This window comes from Argentina silus (assembly GCF_951799395.1).
Source record: "Argentina silus genome assembly, chromosome: X".
NCBI lineage: Eukaryota > Metazoa > Chordata > Actinopteri > Argentiniformes > Argentinidae > Argentina > Argentina silus.
This window is the reverse complement of record NC_139653.1, coordinates 35,631,349-35,650,384: the sequence shown is the minus strand read 5'-3', so window position 1 is coordinate 35,650,384 and position 19,036 is coordinate 35,631,349. Positions and strand designations below refer to the sequence as shown.

The following is a 19,036-nucleotide window of genomic DNA, read 5'->3' as shown; positions in this document are numbered from 1 at the left end:
CAATTTGACATTAAGTGGTTCCAATTGTGTTTTGTGTCAAAGTTGAGTATGATTTTAAAAATCCACCAAAATGTTTAACATCAGTAAGTACGAAAAAGCACAAAACTTTCTAGTCTGACAGTTCTGAGGGCTGTATGGCCGTCGACTTTGCACTCTTGATTGACAGCTCCCTTTCAACACCTACGGCAGGGGTGCCCACACTTTTTCGGCTTGTGAGCTACTTTCAAAATGACCAGTCAAAATGATCTACCTACATTAAAAAATGCTAAATATATATTGCGAAATATATACATGCAAATGCATGGTGACACGTGACCCATATAAGAGAAGACACAGGCCTCAAGGTTCTCTAGGAGGTGGCCTGTGCTTCACGATGGCCCTAGCATCTAGGCACTTTAATGTGCTGTTGTGGATGGGCTGGATCAAATTGGCCAGCTCCTTCTCATCCAATACATTTCTAACAACCCAAATACAAAAACATTGCAATAAAACATTTATAAAAAAAAACATGCAAAAATACTTCCAAATGTTTTAGAAAACTATTAACGTATCAGCTGAAATTTCAAGCCGTGGTGAGACGCACCTGTTTAATTGGCATTTCATGAGCCTTATTATGGTAGAATATTATGGTAGGCATTTGCTTGTTCAGTCTTCATAAAACCCCAAAAAGCTTTGTTACCCTGAGATAGGAAGAGGGAAATGGAGAGAACAAGAGACTGAAAAATCATATTGAGAAAGTTACACCCCTAGTGCTGCTTGACCTGAATTAACCTTGCACAATGTGTGTGACCATCACTCAATTTCTGAATGTTTCCTTTAGGTGACAGAAACCCTTTGGGTCAATTTGGGGATCCCGAAACATACAGTTAGGTCCGGAAATATCTGGACAATGACAATTTTCATAATTTTGGCTCTATAGGCCACCACAATGGATTTGAAATGAAACAATCGAGATGGAATTGAAGTGCAGACTTTCAGCTTTAATTCAAGGGGTTGAACAAAAATATTGTATGAAATGTTTAGGAATTGCAACCATTTTTATACACAGTCCCCTATTTTCAGGGGCTCAAATGTAATTGGACAAATTAACAATCATAAATAAAATGTTCATTTTTAATACTTTGTCGAGAATCCTTTGCAGGCAATGACTGCCTGAAGTCTGGAACCCATGGACATCACCAAATGCTGGGTTTTCTCCATGATGATGCTTTGCCAGGCCTTTACTGCAGCTGTCTTCAGTTGTGGTTTGTTTGTGGGTCTTTCTGCCTTTAGTTGTCTTCAGCAAGTGAAATGCATGCTTGATCAAGTTGAGATCAGGTCACTGACTTCCGCCATTGCAGAATATTCCACTTATTTACCTCAAAAAGCTCCTGGGTTGCTTTCACAGTATGTTTTGGGTCATTGTCCATCTGTACTGTGAAGCGCCATCCATTCAAACTTTGCTGAATTTGGCTGAATCTGAGCAGACAGTATATCCCTAAACACTTCAGAATTCATCCGGTTGCTTCTGTCTTCTGTCACATCATCAATAAACACTAGTGACCCAGTGCCATTGGAAAGCCATGCATGCCCATGCCATTACACTGCCTCCACTGTGTTTTATAGATGATGTGGTATGCTTCGGACCATGAGCAGTTCCATGCCTTCTCCATACTTTTTTCTTCCCATCATGCTGGTACAGGTTGATCTTCGTTTCATCTGTCCAAAGAATGCTGTTCCAGAACTGGGCTGGCTTTTTTAGATGTTTTTTGGCAAAGTCTAATCTGGCCTTTCTATTCTTGAGGCTTATGAATGGTTTGCACCTTGTGGTGAACCCTCTGTATTTGCTCTTGTGAAGTCTTCTCTTTATGGTAGACTTGGATAATGACATGCCTACCTCCTGGAGAGTGTTCTTCACTTGGCTGGATGTTGTGAAGGGGTTTTTCTTTACCATGTGAAGGATCCTGCGATCATCCACCACTGTTGTCTTTCGTGGACATTCAGGCCTTTTTGTGTTGCCGAGCTCACCAGTGCGTTCTTTTTCTCTCAGAATGTATCAAACTGTTGATTTGGCCACTCCTAATGTTGCTGCTCTCTCTCTGATGGACTTTTTTGTTTGTTTTTGCAGCGTAAGGATGGCCTGTTTCACTTGCATTGAGAGCTCCTTTGACCGCATGTTGTGCGTTCACAGCAATTCGATTCAGATACATCAACTCGAAAAGAACTAACGTAATCAATAATAAAACATACGAAAGTAAGACTGCCAAGCAATGCGCTTAACATTAACCTAAACTGTCCATAGCAGACTGTGACTAACCTAACGTTATCTGGCAGGTTGGTAACGTTAGTGTTAACTAGCCAACATTGGAAAATTTGGTCCATATTGACATGATAGCATCATTGCTGCAGATTTGTCGGCCATGATGCAAATCTCCTGTTCCACCACATCCCAAAGGTGCTCTATTGGATTGAGATCTGGTGACTGTGGAGGCCATTAGAGTACAGTGAACTCATTGTCATGTTCAAGAAACCAGTTTGAGATGATTTGAGCTTTGTGACATGGCGTGTTATCCTGCTGGAAGTAGCCATCAGAAGATGGGTACACTGTGGTCATAAAGGGATGGACATGGTCAGCAACAATACTCAGGTAGGCTGTGGCGTTTAAATGATGCTGAATTGGTACTAAGGGGCCCAAATTGTGCCAAGAAAATATCCCCAACATTAGATATTTGCGTTAACGAGCAGTTGAACAGGTGTACCTAATAAAGTGGCCGGTGAGTGTACATTAAGGCGATTGACAGGCTTGGCTAGCAAGCAAGCAGGGGGAGCTCACGTTAACTAGTTTCGCTGCTTCACCACCACTCGCCTGAAATGATTATTGTTGCTTTTCGAGTGAAAAGCGCAACAAATGCAGAATTACACAATATACGTTGTGAAACGTCCAATGCACAACCATGTAGTATTAAATCTACCCTTAAATCATGGTAAATTGGATTTACTGGGTGGATGCGGTCCTCGTTGGCTTGCTGTCCATGCAGGCACGAATGGTCCGTTACATTTGGGGGGAAAAAAGGGTTCTGAGGCCACGGATTGCAAATCCGGGCACACAGTTTACAAATCCGAGGGCATGGATTCGTAATTCGAAGCTAGTTTACAAATCAGAGGGTATAGTTTATAAATCCGAGGGCATGCATTTGTAATTCGTGGGCACAGATTATGAATTTGAGGGCACAGATTAGTAATTCGTGCGCACGGATTTCTAAACTGTGAGTACGGATTCACACATCGACTTTTTTTTCTATCATGTGACCCCAGGGGGGCTCCGTAACAAATAGCTTAATGCGGTGAGGTGCTCTCGCTAATTTTAAATAGGTTACACGTATCGTAACGTCAACGAATTGTATAACTTACCCAGCTTATTGTTCTAGCTGTGGTAACGTTAACGTAGTTGGTTAACATCATTACACTAATTCACCCACCTGACATGGTGGTGTAACATTAGCTAGTGAGGTAGCCTAGAATATGGTTAACTAGTAGATAATTAGCTAACTCACGTCCGTAGACCATCAATTTCAGTTGTGTTATCTAGCTACACAATGGATTCATGTTCATGTTGTCTATGTTCATTGTTAGCCAGCTAGTTAGCTAAATTGTTACCTCACGGTTCAAGTTGTTTGCAGAGCTAGCTTAGCTAGACTGACGTTAAACGTTACTGCGTCAAATCAAATGGAGGGGTTTGTTCAGAGGGCGCTCAAAATCGTACCTCCAATGACATGCGGTCTCTGGGAATTGATAATAATAAATACAAAATTCACCAATCAATGACTTACATTTTCCCACCCGAAATTCTCCCCTCCCCCCTTGTTGTACCTTAAGGTTGGAACAAATATGTACCTTTCTTCAGTCTGATTTATCTGTACCCTTTCTGCTAAAAAAAAGTACATATTAGCACCTGAAAGACCATTGATGTACCTTCAAGGGTATATTTCTGACATTTGTACCATGTAAGACAAACATTTACCTCTACAATACCCCTTTTTTTTTTAGAGTACTGTGTTGCTGTCTTGTGACATGTTTTGACGAAGGAGCTTGCTCCAAAACGCGTCAGCAAATTAAACATCTTTGAAGGGATCAAGTTGCTGTCCAGAACCTCTTTTCTTGACAGTCTATGTATGCAACTGAGTGTATTGTAATACATGCACTGCAAATGTATGTAGAAGTGGGTGTCTGCATAGCACAGTATGAGTTTCTGTTCCACGCTGTCCCCTGGTTCCAGTAATAGCTGCTCAGTCAGCCGGCTGTTCCCTGGGGGAGGTTGCAGCGGTAGACCATTTAGACTGGAGAATAGAGGGAACCCATTTAATCTACATATTATACAACACAAAGAACATGACATAAAAAACACAGTTAGTGAGTGAATTACACTCCCTGACAGTCCTGGACCCTAACCTGTCTGCCAGGATTGTCCCCCCCCCCCCCCCCCCCCCCCCCACACACACACCTCTACTCTTCAATTACAGCCCTGGCCACGTTCAGGCTAGCTCACACAGAGCCAATTCACCACTCCATTAGAAAAAGAGCTCACCTGTTCCCTCTTTCTCTTGAGCATAGCCACACAATAGCACAAAGGAGCTCCACCCTTCTAAGCACTGACTGAACACTGACCTGAGTGATACACTCACCCACCCACCCTCCCACCCACACTCACTCACTCAACCCAGTTAACACTGACTCTGAACTCTAATCTGTGGCCTATAAATGCAGGATTTAGAGATAGATGAATCACCTGCAGTAATCTGCCAGATCAAATGACACTCTCTCCCCTGAGCCCTACCCCGTTCATCCCTCTCTCCCCTTAGCACACCTCTCATTATAACCCTCTCTTCTCCTCCCCCCACAATCTCATCACCCGTGTTCTGTGTCGCTATCAACTGTCTGGTTTGTAACTGTACACACTCATGTTAGTCAATACTGCTATAGTGGCAGGGCAGGGATTGACCACCAACACCCCCCCAACCCCTCACACACACACACACACACACGTAGGCACCCATATAATACTACCATTACTGTATACGTGTATACACATAAATATATGCATTCATAGATTGCTACTGTAACACACACACACACATACACACACACACAGATGAATACCACTGGGGAGCAGATTAGCATATCGTCTTTCTGATGCTTTGTTCACTCTCGGTTCGTCCTCTACGCACTCTGGGCAGAGTTCCAGAGGAGGTGGTAGAAGGAAAGAAGGAGGGGGGAATGTTGGCTGAGCCTCACCCCCTCTATGTTGGTCCTTTTTGGGGTTGAGCGGCGGCAGCTCTCCCCTGACCAGCCAGAGGCCTGGTAATGACTGTGTTTACTGCAGACTAGGGGGAAGCAGATGGCGACAGATGGAGCGCAGAATCAATCAATGTGTTGTACATGCGCAGGCAAAACATTTTGTACCAGCACGGGTTCCATTAAACCCTCTATTATGATAATTTTGTTGTGCGTGAAAAAATGGAGGAAGGGGGGGGAAATAGGGAGAATCTGTGTGGTGTCACTAGTAAATGTAAGCGTGTCAGCAGAGTGTGTTCATAGGACACAGATGCCCTCACAGTCTGATCCCTGACCTCTGTTGCAGAGCTGAATACAGATTAGTCTCGGCAACACTGGATACTGTTCTCACCGATAACCTATACCTCCATAGATCAACCATGCCTTGCTGCCAGGTGGTTTTATAAATCGCAAAAAATACATTTACATTTAATATACATTTAATCTCTATAATTTTCCTAGACAACAAAACAAATACTAAAATTGCTACACAGAGAGGACAAGTATTCACTGCAATGTTATTCAGCTAACATGTCATCAAAAACACATCTACATCATCAATGAGCTATGACCATCACTCAAATTCCTCAGTGAGAAGTGATAAAAGGTACAATAAAGGTTATACAGTACAATATAAAATAACATTATAACTCTTACATGAAAACTATTCTCTGTCAAACTGTCAATTTCTGCTCCACCTCATCCATGGATGTTTCTGAGGATGGTGTGTTTGTAGGCCTCCCAGTTCTGTGCTCCACCTTATCATCCATGGATGTTTCTGAGGATGATGTGTTTGTAGGCCTCCCAGTTGATGTGCTCCTGTAACTGACTCTGCAGCACATTTTCCAAAGGGTATGGACAGACCTGAGGAAGGGGACAGAATCTTTAGCAAACTACTTCAGTCATGCCTGACAACCTAATAAGACTTTAGTTAAAGCTTTCCATCCTTGTTTTATAAATCGTTTATCAGAGTGAGTGGAAAACAATCCTGCTCTCCAAACTGCCATGTCAGTGCTGAAGGAAGATAAAGCTCATCAATGATAGGCCTTGAGATATGGACAGGCTCATTGAAGCCATAATCCTGACCTTTGCGTGTAGCCATGCTCAAACGATTGCTCTTCTTGAGAGGTCTTTGGGAGCTGTATTATGGTTGCTCTGGTTTTCTCTGACACACAGTAGGAGTTTCTCTGAAAGGTAATTTTCTCTAACCAAAAGAGAATTGGATAAGATAGCTACTGTAGGCTACTGTGGTTGAGTCCAGACAGCTCATAGACGATCAGAATTAATACAGGTATTCTCAAGTAAAGTGGCCTATTTGTCTTTCATCATCATTCCTCGTCTGGTCTCCTGTCTGCTCCTGAGTCCTACACTACACCCCACAGCAAGCTATGGACCCAGCGGAGATCGACCAGATCAGGAAAATCATTTCCCACTAAGGAATACTACTGGGGCGAAAACAAGAATAACTCTCTCAAATAACAGAGACACTCCGGGCACTTACCCACTGCCCAAGCCTCAGTGCCCAGTACGTCAGTTGTCGGCGGAGATCCCCCAGTGAACCAGCCCAGGGAACCCAAGATCCCAGCCCCCAAGCGGTATGACGGCTGTAGACGGATTTGGTGGCTCCAGCCTTTCGATTTAAAATATTCATGTTTAAATGTGGCTGAGACAAAGGCAGTGATAGGGTGATCAATGCCCCCCTCACTCCAGCCCAGAATACCTATTTACACTTGAATGAGCTTGCCTGGCGGACATCCTGAAGAAATCGTGCCTAGCCTGCCATCAATTCCTTTGATGTGTCTCACACCAATGTCCTATTTTTGGGATGGTATTTAAGGACAAATACAGCAAGATTTATTTTGAGTTATGGGTTAGGCCTGTGACAGGCACCATTCTCCTGTGTTGTCCTTGACACATAGCGTTAAACGTATGGCTAAACTTAGTCATATGTTGCTTTGAGACTGAATTGATTAATTTCTTGATACTCTATTCTCATTCTTCCTATGTGCATTAGTGTGATGTTGTGCGCTAGATAAAGGTTCTGTTAATACAGGACAAGACAATCGTGACCAGGTTCTCCAATTTAATGTCTAATGTTCACATGCATCGTTAACAACATATAGAGTCGAGTCATCAGCTTCAGATATTGACTTGAGCATAAACTCCTCAAGATTTATCTTAATTTGAGGGCATGGTAAAATAGCATTTTGGGTATTCTTAATGCAATCTAGGACCCAATATGATCAATTGTCTGTCATACAGTGATGAGCAAAGCATTATCAATCATTATTAACCATAAAATATATTTTGGAGTCAGACATAACATAATGTTAACCTGTCTTAGTTGGTCAAGTGACTACTTGTGTAGAGTTCACTTCACCATGTCCATAACTGTCTGAAGTCGTACTTGGGAATAAATGTGTGTTCTTATTCTTAACCCGTCCTCTATTCTTCTCTTTTATTTTCAATCTTCAACGGCCACCCGGGAAAGTGCAAGGTGTTCCTCACCCAGTGTTCCCTGGCATTCAAGCTGCAACCCTCCCTGATCCACAGCAACCATTTACATTTACATTTATGGCATTTAGCAGACGCCTTTATCCAAAGCGACTTACAATACATTTGTTTAAGTCAGTGAATCATCTATCCAACAGTCATCATAAGACAAAGTAATCAATGCTCACACCAGGGGCCATTGGCAGTCGTAATGCCAGTAGGCTAATTATTATTATTATTATTATTTTTAATATATTTTATTAGCAGGAGAGAACTTGTACAGGTGGGCCAAGATCGCCTACATCATCTCTCTGCTCTCAGGGAGAGCATTGGCATGGGCAACAGTGGTGTGGGGACAGCATGAACCATCTTGTAGTTCCATCTCAGCTTTCACAAGTCTTCGCAAGTCTTAGATCAACCAGTCAGCGGACGAGAAGAAGAGAGTCGACTATTCAACCTACGCCAAAGGTCCAGGTCAGTGGCCGGCTTCACCATGAATTTCCAGACACTTGCATCTTCTTGTGATCTGGGAGAGGACCTCAAGTCTCTGATAACTATGGCAATCAAGATCGACTACTGCATCCGTGAGCGAGTGAGCCAGCGCCACATCTGACCCTCTGGACTGGGGAGAGACCTGCCCGACTGACTGCCTAAGACCCCTGCCAAGAATCTCTCTGTCCTCCTGGTTCCGGGAAGGCTAAAAACCTCTCCATGCTCCTTCCTGAATACTTCATGCTGACTCTTCACCAAACTGGACCTCTGCAACGCCTACAACCTGGCGAGGATCTGGGAGGGAACATGTTAAATCGCTTTGCCTTCGTTTATCTCGATGACATCCTAATCTTCTCCAAGGACCTCCCAGAACACATCCTGATGTCCACTTCCTGCGGAGTCAGTTATACACCATGTTCGAGAAATGTGAGTTCCACGTGTCCCAAGTCTCCTTTCTGGGCCACATTATCTCTACCGCAGGCATCCAAATTGACCCTCTCAAACTCATAATACACTGCAGAACTCATCCACTGGACTGTCCCTGTTCGAGTGTCAGTTTGGGTTTCCCCTGTTTCCAGAGCAGGAGGCTGAATCGGGGGTTCCCCCAGCAGAGGCTTTCATTCTCCGGTGCTGCCGCACCTGGACCAGAGTGCGTGCCTCCCTGCTCCGCTCCTCCTCCTGGCAGCAATGACAGGCCAATCGCCACCGAAGACCCCATCTACTTAGACCTAGTCAATGGGTATGGCTGTGTGTGTGTGTGTGTGTGTGTGCGCGTGTGTGTGTGTGTGGGGGGGGATCTCGCCTTGAAAATCGACTCTTGTGAGCTCTCCCCAAGCTTCATAGGGCCATTCAAGATATGGAGGCAGATTAACCCGGTCACTTACCGACTCCAGCTCTCCAGGTCAATGAGAGTTTGTCCGTCCTTCCATGTCTCCCATCTCAAGGTGGTGAGGACCAGTCCCCCCCCCCCATGCTCCTAAGGGAGGGGGTACTGTCATGGTTACGGTTGATTACTAGAGGACGGAAGAGACCGCCCCAAGGAATCATGTGCAATTGCAATCTCCTTAAGAGAGGTATGTTTGTCTGAGTTCTTTGTTAGCTTGATTTTGTCATGTGCCCTAGCCTCTGGAGCATATCTCCATTTAATGTATTGCATTAATGCATTTAATGATTATTCTCTTGTGTTCCTATGTTAAGACGTAGACTTTGCTATTTTCTTAAGTGCTTCCCTGTACCATCCTGTGGTTATTCTCAAGTAAAGTGGCCTATTTGTCTTTCACCATCATTCCCTGGTTTGGTCTCCTCTCTGCTCCTGGGTCCTATACTGCACCTAACAGTTTTGGCTTGCACTTTGAGAGGGGTTTTGTCACCTGTTTGGCCAGTGTGTTGAGGTAGACGTCATCTGTGTGTTTCCTGATGAAGTCTTTGGCAATGAGGATGCACTCTGCCCCCTGGGACACCAGAGTCATGGAGCAGGTGTCCTCGAACACCAGGTAGGCCAGACCCTATGAAATCTTACGACCCAGTTCATATGAAAAACTATGAATGCAACTTGCGTGGCAGTTAGGTATTAGGCATTAACCTTGAGTGGTTAGGGTTAGGTCAGGGACGTAGGAAGTATGTTTTGCGAGGGGGTGCTGCCGAAAATGTTGTAATGGTCCCTTTCACCTCCACTTGGTCGCATCTGTAGCTTTTCATACAACCTGGGTCATAAGATTTCATATGAATTTGGTGTTCTGCTTTTTGTATGAATGAGTTTAACGTTTTGGGAAGCAGCTTCTATGTTGACATTTATTGTGGTGGGGGCATGCTGGGAGTTGTAGTTTGGCTTTCTTGAATTGTGCTGCACTGAATTGGGGGAGGGATCTGATTCATTTATTGGAATGAATTTAGAATATTATTGGATATGATGATAGCTGAGTTGGGGAAGAGTTGGTAAGAGTTGAACTGAACTGAGATAAATTAGTCAAAAAATTAGTCATTTGTAATGAGATGTTGACTCACAAATATGTCTCCCTCCGTCGGTGTCTATATGCTTGCGCTTGTTCTGACACTGGGTCTTTGACTTAGGGGTCTGTGGTGGAGAGCGACCTGGGGTGAGGGACCTCTCAGTGGGGGGAGAGCTTCTCCTATGCCCCTCTCTGGGTATCTGCTGGTGGAGAGCGACCTGGGGTGAGGGACCTCTCAGTGGGGGGAGAGCTTCTCCTATGCCCCTCTCTGGGTATCTGCTGGTGGAGAGCGACCTGGGGTGAGGGACCTCTCAGTGGGGGGAGAGCTTCTCCTATGCCCCTCTCTGGGTATCTGCTGGTGGAGAGCGACCTGGGGTGAGGGACCTCTCAGTGGGGGGAGAGCTTCCCCTATGCCCCTCTCTAGGTATCTGCTGGTGGAGAGCTACCTGGGGTGAGGGACCTCTCAGTGGGGGGAGATCTTCTCCTATGCCCCTCTCTGGGTATCTGCTGGTGGAGAGCGACCTGGGGTGAGGGACCTCTCAGTGGGGGGAGAGCTTCTCCTATGCCCCTCTCTGGGTATCTGCTGGTGGGGCAGATGCAATAAAACACTAAAAACCAAAAAACTCAACTTTATCATAGCCCCCTCTCTATTGTTATTTCCATCTCCATATCTTTCTTAATTCACATTCACATGTTGTCAAATTATCAAAGTATATATTAGTATCTAGCTTAATTGCAAGATTAATCTCCATCCTACAGTATAGCACAGCCATATATCTCCCCATCTAGCTTGAGTTGTCTTTTTTACTTTTCATCTTATTGTTTATCTTGTTCATTTTATATTTTATATGGATCAGTACCAGTAGATCTGGTATTCCAACCACCTGAAATAATTCAAAACACAACACAATCAATCTTATTTAGCAAACAGTCATGCAGGCAAACCTAATTACCGGAAAAATGTAATAAAAAGGAAAAACATGGGGAAGCAAAAATGTTTTTGTCCCTGTAAATCGTAGTTTTTTTACCTCCCTCTGAGAAGCCTGAGCAAAGCATTTCATGAAATACAATGAAACCATGCCCGTCATTGAGGAGAACTAAATGGCCCTTTAAACGCTTCTCAAACTTTCATTACATAAGTGCCTCTTTCATCCACAACACTGGTGTAGCCTCAGAAACGCTTGCAGTTTCCAATTTCCTCCAATGAAGCCCCACCAGTAAACAAAAGCACCTAATTTTGCCTCTCCAAAAAGGTATGGCGTGCCCTTATGAAATTGCCTTCCTGTTGAGATAATTATTTCCCCCTCCCCCGAAGCCAAATTGAATGCTAATAGTGGCTATAAAATACTGTTGTTGATGTGTTTTTCTTTTTTATTTCTTTTTTTCAGTTTTGCTCAAATTGCTAAGTAGATTCTCTGTGAGGGATGATAGTGCTATATGCAAGTGACAATGTCCTGTCACCACAGTGATACGGGCGAGACGGACGTTGAATTATTCATCATAGAGAGACCACAACAACTTCCAGATGTCCCGCTGGTTAACTGGCTCTCTCTGACCCGTGACACGAGTGCCATCACACACACACACACACACACACACACACACACACACACACATATACACACACACACACAAGTTGCACACTGTGCACATAGACATACACATATTGATGAAACTGTCAACACATTCACAGACAAATACAAACACTTACAGACAGACAGAGGTAATCTAACTTCACTCACTCTTCCTGAAGGGGTGCACTGAGAAGCAGGGTTTTGCATTGGAGAGTTTCTTCAGGACCTGAACAGTGCCCTAGACATAAAAGAACAAGACCGGTTACATTGACAGTTAAACACCACAATATCCCCACTGACAGTTTCAGGACAGGCAAGACAAGGATTACTTAACTGATTTGACAACGAAGACAAACTCTGATGACCTTGTGTCCTTTGAGATCACAGTGTTTCTCCTGAAAGTAAAATCAATATGAAGGAACATTTGACAGGGAAAGAAAATGGTAAAAATTGCATATAGACTATTACCTACATCCTGATTACTTTGTTCCAGTAATTTCCTGTGTGAAACCACTTAAATCTGCATGAAATGTCCTAACAGTTAGAGACGTGGTTAATTCAATGTGGGGATACACTGTTATGAGTGAACTCATAGTGAGGGCTTTTCCTGAGTTTCATGCCAGAGCACACTGAATCAGTCGTCAAAACACTGTGTGTGTTTCCACAGACCCTTTATGTCTGTGCCTGTAAGCCAGCGGCTAAATTAGCATCGTTGTGATTTATTGTTATTTTGTTCAATATCACCACTAAACTGGTTTTATTGGAGTTTTTAACATGTCTTTTACATTTCCCTCAAGGTTTGTATATTGTCTTAAGGAAAGTAATGTTATTGGTCAGTGAGCATCTGTTGAGTCACTTATGAGGGTCACTAAGCAGCCAGACACAAGGAGTAGGTAAGTATCCATCTATAAAATCAACCTGGCCAATTAGAGCGCAGCCAGTTCCGATACCTTCGAAGCATTGCCAAATGGTGGTTCAGTACCCACTGGTAAGTCATTGACAGTTCCTCTAAGGTCATGATTAGATTGTTGCTAGAAGCATTCTTTGGTTTGTTTGATTGAAGGCAAGATGTCAGTCATTGATTGGGTCACAATTCAAAAGCATATGAAAAGAATTGCTGTAATGCTGTTGCTGTGACAAGCTCCACCCACCGGAAGAAGGCATGCAGACACACCCCTGTGTTGTTCTTTGGGAACTTGTCCAGGGGCCATCCCCTTAAAACTCTATTTTTTGTAGGAATTCAAGGAATTCTGGGCCGTCGCTCCCTCCAGTGCTCAAAAAGATGTCTTTGAAATCCTTCAATTGAGAAAGGGAAATTATATTGTCATCTAGTTTTTTCTCTTAGTCTTCCAGCTTTGAAACAACAGTGAGACAATGATGACTCACCTGACGAGGTACAGCCAGCAGAGAGACAGTGTTGTGACAGACAACTGTGGCATTTCTTCTAGCTCCATTCAAAATGGCCACCTCCTGTAACCACCAGAATACATGAATAATAACAACATTACATCAAAGCTCCTCCCAGTCTTGAGGAAGGCAGCAGTTTTGTGGCTGACCTCTCCAGTGTGCTCGTCCACATACCTCTTAGAGACCAGAGCTAGACCCCGCAGGATCAGATAGAAGTTCTGAGGGACGTGACCCTGACGAATGATGACCCGACCAGGACCAAAACTGCACACATAAACACACCTACACAGTAAACACTTTCTCTCTCTCTCTCTCTCTCTCTCTCTCTTTCAGTCAGTCAGTCAGTCAGTCAGTCAGTCAGTCAGTCAGTCAGTCAGTCAGTCAGTCACTCACTCACTCACTCACTCACTCACTCACTCACTCACTCACTCACTCACTCACACACAGTTGCATAGCCTACATACACACACCTCTCAAACCAGCCCACAGAGGCCAATTTGTGCTGCATGGCTGGAGGATACTCAGCAAACGTTTCCACCGCGTTCCGCAGAGCTAGTGTGGCCTACAACCAATAGGAAACGGATCAGTGACAGAAAACAGGGAACTACTTTCTAAACTGTATAGGCTATATGGACCTGACACGCTGACACACACACGGACACACTGACACACGCACACACATTCCTATTGATCTTTGTATTGGTCTTCTTACCAGTTTAATCTCATCAGTGGTTCTGTCAGATGGATTTTAGCTAAGTATGGCCTTCACCTCTGCACTGATGTCTCTCTGAAAAAATAAAAAGAGAGAGATCCTCTGTGGCTCAGTTGGTAGAGCATGGCGCTAACAACGCTTAGTTGTGGGTTTGTTTCCCGCTGGGACCATATATACTGAAGTGTATGCACTCACTGCAATGTAAGTCGCTTTGGATAAATGCGTCAGCCAAATGGCATATATTATATATAGAAAGAGAACAAACAGATTGAGTGTGGGTGTAAGAAAGGGAAAAAGGGATAGAAGGACAGTGGAAGAGAGGGACAATGGGAGAGAGATGAATAGAAGGAGGGAGAGTACCCCAGAAGGGGGTAACAGTGGTTAAGCTGCCAAAGGAGGGTGAGGCTCCTCTAGGTCGAGGTTGTGGTTCCGGGTGGCCACAGCTCGGGTGGTGAGCTCAGCAAAGGACAGCTTCTCTGCCTGGGAGGCAGAGTAGTCTCTAGGTGGAGTGCACACAGGCATACAGTAAACACACACACATACTGTATACACATACACACACACGCACACACATTTAAACTTAAACTCTCAGAGAAAATAACTTGTGCTTGTTGTGTAATTATTGATTTTTCTATTTCTCCAGTGAGAAAATTCCTTCTTCCTCCTCAGGTCAGGTACTGAGAGAGAATCAGTTACTAAAGGTGATTCAGTAACTTAGAGAGTAAGCACATTCTACAGACTCAGTTACAAGGACAGAAATGGAAGTCTTTCCATTTTAGAAATAGTTATTTATGTGTGTGTGTGTGTGTGTGTGTGTGTGTGTGTGTGTGTGTGCAGGTATGTGCTACATCGGACATCTGGAATAACAGACCTACCTCCTTAGAAAAGAACATGGCTGCCTAACCGCTTCACAGGTTTTTGGACAGACAGCCACAGTTCTCCCTCTCTTCATAATCGCTCCTTCTCACCCCTCTCTCTTCCACACTAGCTTACAACTGACAAGGTCAAAAAGGACAGTCCAGGTCTGTGTGTGTGATATCTGAGGTCCACAACTGCTAAAGCTACCAGGACAGGCCAGGTTGGAACCAAACGGATGGATGGAGGGATGGAAGAGGGATGGGGGAATCGAGGGAGAAGTGCAGTGGGGTGCAGCGAGGCACAGCCTGGGGCATCACTGTCCAAACGTGAGCAGTGAAGCGTGTATGTGTTAATCTGGCCACCCTTGATAGGAAACGACAAACTGCAAACATGGATTAGAGCAAACGTGTCCATATCAGTCTCCAACAGTCCAAGCCACCAGAGGCCACAGCAGTACCAGCACATGCAATAGCATCAACCAGCATCTAACAGTTCCTCAAAACACCTGCTAGAAACTAGAGGCATGCTGTGGGGCACAGTGGTCTGATGGATGCACTGCAATACAAAGGTGATAAGCGACAGATAAAAGTGTGGTGTGGTGTACTAATACTTGCTTATAGATTTTGATCATGTTGCAGACAAACCGCACAGCAAGAACTGCCCTGCAAAACTCCTGATGTCTCTGTGGATGAACACACACCAAAACACACACACACACACACACACACACACACACACACACACACACACACACACATATGTCATTGGAGTAGGCTGTATTAGAGAGACATTGGTTCACATTCAAATAAGTGATGTCTGGACTAAGGCGAACTAATTGTTGTGACACTAGGGGAACAGAACAGAGTGGAGCAGAGCAGGACTGGACAAATGGGAAGAGGCAGCCAAGCATGACCTTGGAACAGCCTCAAATGTGATTCTGTTCCCTTCAGCTTGCACAAGCAAGACCTCCACCGCTCTCACACACAATGTACATTTTCAAAACTTCACCTTGGAGTATCAATCGTTTTCATGTGTTTTCGCCAATGCCCCACAAACTCCTCCGTCTGGTGTGCTGTTGCCAATGGCCTCCTCTGCATCATAGCACCCAAATTAAATGGAGATGCCATCCATATGAAATTAAAACTCAACGGCTCATTAAAACTAAGCATTCACAGATCCTAAATGACATAAAGGACATCGAGGAAACGCCAAGGTAATTGGCATTAACTTCTAACGATTCATTGCACTGCTACACTCAACATCATCATGGCAATTGGTTGCGTAAATATGGTTTAATCATTCATTGGAAGGCAGGTGCAATAGGCCGATAAACTAACTACCACATTTCCTCCACAGTAGGACGATGAAAAAGGTAAATTACTTACCCGTGTAAATGTGGTTCATTTTCTTATTTCATATCAAAGTTTAATGTAAAACTGTCAGGCAAATGGGAGTCAGTCTCTGGTTAAACAGTTACATGGTTTATGAATACAGTACTCTGTCTTTTATAGCTGGCTAGAGATAGCAAGCTTGTGCCTGGCAACAGCTTTTCACTTGCATACTGAGGTGTGACCGCACATACATATTCCCCCCCTAAACGTGCAACCTGCTATTTGTCAGACCCTGCTGGGCATGGGTGATAGATGCAAGGCCAGACATGGGCTTTGTGTGTTTCTGTTTGTCCTGTACCCTTTAGAGCAGATTTGATTGATGAGTAAATATTAACCATGTCCTCTCAAACCATTCCTGCACCACATGGTTGTTGATTATGATCATGCATGCTTGCACACATACTCACACTCACACTCACACTCACACTCACACTCACACTCACACTCACACTCACACACACACACACACACACACACACACAGTAAAGCAATCTATTAAACAAACGTTATGTAATTTGCATAAACACACACAGTACTCACACATACTCATGTAGATGCTGTGCACAAACACATGCTGTAGGCCTATTCAGACATGTTAGCATGATGAGCACGTGCATAGTTGCATACACACACAAGGGTCCGAATTAGGTTGCAATTTTGATGTTCCTGTGAACACCAGCATACAAACTCTATTTGTGTCTGTGTATCCACCTTTATTATAAATAAATGGTGTTCTCTGTGTGACAACATAGAAAACAGCAGTTTACTATTGGAGCCCTGTGTAGGCTGTTTATGGTGGGGCCCTATGGTCCATATGTAGACTGACCACCAGATGGAGCAACTGAGTTGCTGTGATAAAAACTGATGAGAGAGGACGATTGGCACAAGGTGGAGAGACTAGTTATAGCCTTTTGTTAGGAACAAGACTCTTCGTATACTCTCCTCTGCACTCCTCTCGCGTCCTACTGAAAATGCATTGGAGGAGATCTAGGTTCCTCCCCTTACATGTTCTCCTTCAATTATTTTTTAGGACGAAGCGAGTGGAGGACGAACAACTGAGAAACGGCTCATGTTCAGGTTTGCCAATGTGAAGAGACTAATAGCCAGGCATAGGGCGCCCCCTGCTGTGTAACCTGCGAACAACAGCCACAGTCAGAAAAGACTGGATGTGGGCTACCTGAAATCAAGTATTTTTAGGATGTCAGAGTAGGCCTGATGGGTGTTCAGATTCTGTTTCATTAATATTTTACACATTTATTTTAAAATATTTTTTTTTGATTTGTTAAAGCAAGTTTATCTAACATGATAAAGATTAGAGGAAGGAAAAGGTAGGCATGTCTTATCATGTAAAAGGTGAAATTATTATTGGAAACAGACATAAAAGTAAAAACATTTCAATCATCCATTTTATTTAACAATTTCAATTTGAAATCTGTGGATACTTGAGTTACATTTTAAGTGGTGACATCACTGCTGACAACAACATTATTAAAATCCAAAATATACATACCAAATCATTATTGAAAGCAAGTATGGGATATCAAGACATCACAAAATCATCTCTCAAAATATTTTCTCAATTTCCTTTTAAGATTAATTTCAACAGCTTGTTTCTATATGTCACAGTAAAGTGCAGCAAGATTTAAAACACACTTACATCTAACTAATCATTTGGTATTCTAAGAAATATAATATTTTTCAATGTGATTCCTCTGAGAATAGAGACTTCCATTTCTGTCCTTGTAACTGAGTCTGTAGAAAGTGCTTAATCTCTAAGTTACTGAATCACCTTTAGTAACTGAATCTCTCTCAGTATCTGACCTGAGGAGGAAGAAGGAATTCTCTGAAACATTTTCCTCACTGAAGAAATAGAAAAATCTATTATTACACAAACGCAAGTTACTTTTAAACATACTAAGTCAGGTGATCTGAGAGGTGCTTTCGAACGAAACATTCAAAAAAGTATTTCTCTTCTTTCCTCATTCACAATATGATCCACCTTGGGGTAAAGCTGAGATGACTGATGTACCCTGAGATACAGTATTTCCTGTCTGAATGAGAGAATAGACAAATGGAGGTATCTTTTAGTTTGAGCAGGCAGACAATGTTACTGCAGGATTTATATACAGTTCCCTCCTATATCAGTTAACACTCAGTGTGTCCCATACCAATTGTAATCCATTGGTTCACAAACAAAATCTCAGTGTATGCCCGGATCAGGGAGAGAGAGCAGCTGTGGGATGAAAATGTGAACCATATGAACTTCATGAAGGCTGGTACCCATGAAGGTTTAATACCAGTCAACTAGTTAACTAGTCACAGGTGCACATTCTTCCTCAGTTCACCTTAACATACAGTACTCCATTCCCCCTGTGGTTGTGTTTACCCCACACATCAAATTTAACAGGGTGGAAAAAGAGCTTTCTCCACTAAGTCCACTAGCCATCACTGTACAGCTAGCCGACGTGTGCATATTTTACAGCATTACATCCTAACAGCACAGCCAAAACCAATTGACTATGCGGCTACAAGCACTTCACTGCCCAGCTCCACGCAGCTGCTGTACATGGTCCAATTCATCACCTGTGCTAATCCCCTTAAGGCATGTTTCTGTTACTGCTGTGCTTCCACAGGGGACTTGGAGGGACATTTTGGGTGTCTCTGAGTTTCTGTGCCCAGTCCACACTGTCCTCCTGTGATGGGTCTCACTGTGCCTCACCTGACCTGCCATGACTGCCCTGTTCATACCTGGCTGGCGCTGCGAGGCGGTTGTTTTTTCAGGCATTTCTGCTTTATTGGGATAGAGAGACAGTAGAGATTGACAGGAAGGATGGGTGAGAGGGGAGGGAT

The 19,036-nt window shown here is 43.7% G+C and overlaps 1 protein-coding gene across 1 annotated transcript; it reads right to left on the bottom strand.

The window, feature by feature from the left end:
• Positions 1 to 6,072: 6,072 nt before the first annotated feature.
• LOC310822361 (uncharacterized protein) lies at positions 6,073 to 18,971 on the bottom strand (the record flags this gene model as incomplete). The annotated part of the gene is made up of 7 exons (XM_083694700.1): positions 6,073 to 6,174; positions 9,666 to 9,800; positions 13,205 to 13,288; positions 13,327 to 13,489; positions 13,696 to 13,787; positions 15,406 to 15,477; positions 18,906 to 18,971. The coding sequence occupies 7 exons, from the start codon at positions 18,969 to 18,971 to the stop codon at positions 6,073 to 6,075; spliced, it is 714 nt and encodes a 237-aa protein (XP_083550826.1).
• Positions 18,972 to 19,036: the final 65 nt, after the last annotated feature.